Source organism: Telopea speciosissima, chromosome 5 (genome assembly GCF_018873765.1).
Source record: "Telopea speciosissima isolate NSW1024214 ecotype Mountain lineage chromosome 5, Tspe_v1, whole genome shotgun sequence".
NCBI lineage: Eukaryota > Viridiplantae > Streptophyta > Magnoliopsida > Proteales > Proteaceae > Telopea > Telopea speciosissima.
Genome location: NC_057920.1, coordinates 8757424 through 8763348, shown reverse-complemented (window position 1 = coordinate 8763348; position 5925 = coordinate 8757424). Strand labels below are relative to the sequence as shown.

Below are 5925 nucleotides of genomic sequence, written 5' to 3'. Positions count from 1 at the left end.
GCGTCCATCAACTTTGAGCCCTATCTGAATTGCCACTGGCCTGTGCTGGATTGGATTTCACACTCAAGCCAGAAAGCTACCTCATCCATGATCCATGAGAAAAGAAGCTACTTTCTATCGTTCTGGGCCATTGTTTTCTCTGAAAACCGAGAAACCAAAGCTAACCTCCCTGTCTTATTCTTACATACCACATCCACTGTTAAGACTTAAAAAAGTCAGTGAATGTAAAATGATTTTCATTCTTCTCTAGGAATGATTTCTTGTATAATGTCTTTGAGTTCCCTGTCAACTTCAAAATGAGAATAACAACATTTTTTTAAGGCAAAACAATTGAACTGTGTGTAAGAAGTTGAGAAGGTTGAACCAGAGGTCCACTTTACTTACAAATATATCACATATAATTCACACCGTACATGTACAAAGAGATGAAAGCCCTCATTAGCACCACAACTACACACTGGCCCAACTTTTGCGCCCGCCATTTTCACAACAACAATAATAAACACAGAGAGAGAGAGAGAGATTTCTCCTCCATCCATACAAAAGATGAGACCTTACCACTTCATACTAAGAACAAGAACCTCCATATTTCCAACCGTTAACTAATCTTTATCCTCTAAGAATCGCAATAAAGCTCCTCGGCTTTTCAAGTACTTCCATCAGGATAGTTGCAACCATTATAACCTAAGAACAAGGAAAAAAATGTATAAATTAATAAATATAAGGACTGTCAAAAAAATGTATAAAATGACAGTCCTTATATGCAATCCTTATAACCTAAGAACAAGGGAAAAAAATGTATAAATTAATAAATATAATGTCTAAATGACACCTCTATAGGTGTATTTAGAATTTGACACCTTATTTTGATTGCCCCTGCTCTTATTCTCAAAAGTTCTTTTAAGTCCAGGGTAAAAGTTCCTCAAGTTAGCAATATATGCCACATTCTAGCCCTCAGTTCCTGGAATATTTAGGTTTAAAAGCTCTACACGATATTGTAAAAACAAAGGCCTTTTTTTTTTGGTAAATTTTAAATTGATCATTAATTCATTATGGTTGAAATGATAATTGGATAAATCCTACGCAGGAGGGGGGAGTTGGTGGTGGTGGGGAGACTGTTTAGGTGGAAGGTATAACTGTGGGTAACTCGACAGCCCCATCCAAGAGATAGTCCAGATGGGCAAGGGGATGGCCATCTCTTATGTAGCTCAAATATCACATGACTGTTAATTGAGGAAAATACATTGGATCGACTGCTAGTTCCAATAAGCCACTACACTACAACAAAAGGAAGCAATGATTCAACCAATTTCAAAAGCTCAAACTCTTTTTTTCTAATATGTTGCCATCCAACTGACAAGTTATGGTTTTCTAGGGTCCAATTAGAATCAAAATCCACATCTTTTAGGCACCTGAGGTGGAAAGATGCCACCAAATGACTGTTGGATCAAATATCAATTGCTTGATCTCAAGAATACTAAAAGGTTTAATTGAATTTACTTACTAGGATTGTTAGATGTGAGTGTTGCAGTTTGTGAAAAATCACAGTTCCAGGGATTCCGGCCAGCATTTTGATAGAGGAGATTCATGGCATACGCTGCATGTGAGGCTACAGTGTTTGGTTCATAACAGGCACCACCTGGTTGGATTGGACCACAATCAATCCCCTGACTGCAAGCATAGTCAAGATCAGCCTGCAATTGAGCATCAGAAACACCGGGCTTGGGCACACACCACCCTGTTGGCTTTGTTTTGGGGGCTGGAGTCACAGGAGTTGTTGGTGTTGCTGGAGTCACAGGAGCTGTTGGTGTTGCTGGAGCCTTCAAGCCAAAAAAAGGGAAAAAGAAAATATTACCCAACAAAAAAGGAAAATATGATAAAAATCTAAGTTATTCAAGAAAAACAATTGGAAACGCAAATAAATTACATCGGTCCCTTCCATTATGACTGAGGTACAGTAGTATAGAGATTTTTGGATTTCGGGTCCTCCAGAAGCAGTCAGTTGCTAGATGTGATAACTTTAATTTAGGCTATTACAAGAGAGGTCAGTAACCAACTGAATCATCTTTAGTTTCTTAGCCTATGGTAAGCTATCATAAAAGAATTGTGGGTGGAAATGAACTCTCCGTCTAGGATATATCACATCCTTGAATCATCTCAGCCAATTATTTAGCCCAATTGATAATCAAATTATTGTGGTCAATTGAGCAGCAGATCCTTCTCTAGAGATTCCTAGGCTATAAGTAGCACTTGGTTGCAAGATGTGATAATTTTAGCTTCGGGCTATGCAAGAGGTAACTAATCAATTGAAACATATATAGACTAGGTAGGCCATAGGAAGCCCTCATAAAGAATTGTGTGAGGAAAAAGATGGCAAAGATGGTCCACAAGTTATATACAGTGTTTTTGAATGACCCTAACCCTCCAAATAACAAGAAAAGATGATAGAATGGCACTAGCTTTTCCTTTCTTTTGGGTCAACATGACAGTATTTTACAAGCATAAGAAAAATAGACTTGCCCAAAGTTCAATAAGCCCTTGTAGGACTAACTTGGTTTTGCTGGTGTATGAACAATGACTAATACCTATTTACTACACCGATATTCTACTGTATCCTCAGTAATTAGAACATCATCTCCACTGGAATATCGAGTATATACAAATGACCTTCATGCAATACTGGCAAACAGTACATGGAAGTGCCATGCAACTTTTATGACTAACAGATAACAAAATGTTATGGAAAAGCTCAATCATTTGGCCAAAAAAAAGTTGGGGGGTTGTGGGTTCACTATCAAAAAGTTTCTGTACTACACAGCACAGTCAAGAACCTCTTGACTGCAGACCTACTTGTCCATGTGGAAGGGTTATGTGGCAAATCCAAACATGGGTACTTGGGAAATGTATGGCTCACTATGTGCAGAATGTCACACTCCACTTCAATTATAAACCTTCCCAAGCATTGACATATTCCCCTTGGATTTTTGGTTATCCATTCTCTTTAATTTTTACATTGGATTTTCAAAGTTTTATTTGCCACTGGCTAACTCCACTTGGGCTGAAGCTTGATATGAACAGGGGACGTTGAAGTCTATCTGTTCGCAACATTTGAGCCTCATTGGATGGAAACCTCTGTTTATATGCTAGACAGAAAAACTACTCAAGATGTTCTTCTAATGCTTCAATAGCGACCTCAAGAAAAACCTAATATCTAATGCCTCCGATAACTAATAAATTCTGTGCAACCCCAGAGCTTATTGGTCAATAATGGCCCTACCACACGAGAATCAAGAATATATGATAAAAGGCAACATAGTTGGTCCCTTAAAAATCTCATGGGCAAATTCTCACCTGGCTACTCTTGGAGAGACCAATATCATAAGTCATGGTCGTATCAGGCTTGAATAGCCCAAAAGACCGCTCTGAAGCCGCCCCAGGTTTCAAGTCCTCGTCATACAGAGCAAAGATATAAGTATCAACTGACTTATTTGGCATCAGTGGTGTCCCAACCATTGATCTGAGGTGAGCAATCAGATTTCCATTATAAGCCTTAGCATTGTCCACACTAGGTCCTACCTCGTTGCTGTCCCCTTTGTATGGCCACCCTGTCTCAGCCACCACAATCTCCACGCCCTTGAAGCCAATGGAGTTCAAAGCAGATCGGATGGCATCAAGCTGCAAAACGTCTTGGTTGTTAATAGTCAATACTTGATATGGCTGGTGGAACAAGTATGATCACTATTGCTTAACAAGATTTTAAGATAAGGGAATGTGGTGGGATAACTTCTTACCTGTGCATCAAACATATTCATATAATTAATGTTGGTCCGTGAGTCGAGTCGCCCCGAGTTAGGCTGGAAAAGACAGAAGGCCAGAGTTTCAGGCCTGGGATCGCTCTGATACGCAAAGAAAGGGTAAGGATTAATAGCGAAAGGGGAACCCGTGGAACTGAGAAATCCCAGCAATCCTTTCATGGTGGGGATGTATTGAGGATGGAACATTCCAGCAGACGGTGGCTCAGATTGCCTGAGAACGGCCATGGAATGGACGGTGGAGACTTTGATCTTGCCGCCCAAAGATGCAGAGTTGAGGGCATTTTGGAGATTCTGCATCGCCGGTAGGAGCTGCGACATGAGGGTCCCGTCGCTGGAGGTGATAACCTCGTTACCGACGGTGATCATGATGATGTTGCTGGCAGGATAGAAAGGAAGAACATTAGAGTTGATCCACTGCTGCGCCGCGTTGGGATCAGAGGCTAAGGATGCGATGTCGCCGTTCGATGTGCCGACCATGATGCCGATGCCGGTGTTTGCTAAGGCTTTTATGATCGCCGGGTCGGCACCGTACATTCTGACCTTGCCGATCGAGGTGGACCGGAGCAGCTTCGCCGTCTCCGACGGCGGAGGCAGGTTGTCGGCGACTTGGCCATAGTTTACACCAATAAATGACTCCGAGTCTGCAAAAATTCTAAGTCAGTACAAAAGCTTGTCCAATTACTTCTAGAGTTTCTGTTTTCTTGAATTCTTTATCTAGGGTTCTTTCTGTTTTCAGTTTATGTGATTTAAGTAACCATCTTCGAGTTGAAACTCTTGCGAGTCCAGTCCAAGTCGCAGTTTGAATGATTCAACAAAGAAGTAAAACTTAAGTCTTCCCCTACCAGAAAAAAAAAATTAAATAAATAAAAAATTAAGTACTCCTACAGAAGTGAGCTTGGAAACAACATCAATGTTCTCAAAAGCAGAATCCAACTGAAAACGAAATGAAAACAAATCGAACCAAGAAAATTGATGAAAAGTTGATCGTTCTTTGATTTTTATTTTCACGACTATAAAAACAGAAGAGAAAAATGATAAGCGTAAAGAAAAAATTAACAGAAACTTCGAACAGGAAGGGTGAATCAAGAAAGGAAACCTTGGAAGTAGTAGTGATCTGTGCAATATTCAGTTACACTATGAACTTACATGCGAAGTGAAGAAGGTGCAAGAAAGCGGCGAAGGCAAAGAAGGTTGAAGTCCAACGAAGCATCACCATGGCGGAGAAGCTGGCCTTGCTGCAATTCAGATTCAGAATTCAAGAAGTTGCAAAGACAGAGAAGAGAAGCAAAGAAGATAAAGACGTTAAGGAAACGAAGAGAAAGGGTAAAACTGTAAAAAAGAGTGAAGAATCTCTCTGAAGTAGTGTAGTGGGGCCTAACCGTCTTATCACTTGCAGAGTTATAGTCTTGTACTCTCCTGTACAGTCTACACTTCTTCGTTACTTTTTGCTTTTTTTTTTAACAAAAAAAAAAACGATTAAAATTTCCGCGAAAGCATCGAACATTTAAAATGTTAACGGTCACTTTTTTTGTGTGGAATTGGCAAAAGCAGAACACGGGGGGAAATAACGTAACGCGATCACACATAGAAGTTTGGGAAAAAGAACGATACTCCGGTCGCGTGGTTAGCGTGGTTCTTGCATTTGCATCTAGACATAAATCAATGCCTTTATTTTTCACTAATACTAGTAATCAATAGGGAGCATCAACTGGTTGGTTAGGTTAGGTGTTTTGGTCGGTGAAATCGTGTATATTCAGTCAATTGATTTCAAGGGATAATCGGGCTAATCAGTCTATAATCGGGTTTCAAATTGGTTAATTAACTAATCGGACTATAAATGGTCCTTAAACGGATTAATCAAATAATAAATGTTGGTTATCAGTCAATTCCACTCGGGCCACTACCTTGCAACGGGAACATCTGGTTCTTATCCGACTAGTGCTTAAGCCTGACACATTTAGTAATCATTCGGGTCAATCTCTGGCTTCAATCAGTCGGTTCAAGTCAGGCCTACCAGTGGAGCCAACTTTTGACATCCCTAGTAACCAATATCTTTAAAAAATAAATAATTAAATGAAAAAGAAAAAGTTGATTAAGCAGTTGGCAGAGG

At 40.0% G+C, this 5925-nt stretch overlaps 1 protein-coding gene across 2 annotated transcripts; it reads right to left on the bottom strand.

Moving 5' to 3' along the window:
- Nucleotides 1–347: 347 nt before the first annotated feature.
- LOC122662098 (glucan endo-1,3-beta-glucosidase 7-like) lies at nucleotides 348–5110 on the bottom strand. 2 transcript variants are annotated; one of them, XM_043857654.1, is made up of 5 exons: nucleotides 4962–5110; nucleotides 3792–4456; nucleotides 3352–3675; nucleotides 1505–1820; nucleotides 348–684 (listed from the first exon to the last, which is right to left on the bottom strand). In XM_043857654.1, exons 1-5 carry the CDS (start codon nucleotides 5029–5031, stop codon nucleotides 647–649), a joined length of 1413 nt encoding a protein of 470 aa, XP_043713589.1. In that variant the 5' UTR covers nucleotides 5032–5110; the 3' UTR covers nucleotides 348–646. The 2 variants fall into 2 exon arrangements, with proteins under 2 accessions (XP_043713589.1, XP_043713590.1); XM_043857655.1 differs by having other exon boundaries at nucleotides 1505–1793.
- Nucleotides 5111–5925: the final 815 nt, after the last annotated feature.

Coding starts and splice junctions, on each gene's coding strand:
- LOC122662098 (XM_043857654.1), bottom strand. CDS start 5,031: ATGGTGATGCTTCGTTGGACTTCAACCTTCTTTGCCTTCGCCGCTTTC. Junction 1,821..3,351: donor GTCTCTCCAAGAGTAGCCAG/GTGAGAATTTGC, acceptor TTTGGCTTGAAG/GCTCCAGCAACACCAACAGC. Junction 685..1,504: donor ACTCACATCTAACAATCCTA/GTAAGTAAATTC, acceptor CCTTGTTCTTAG/GTTATAATGGTTGCAACTAT.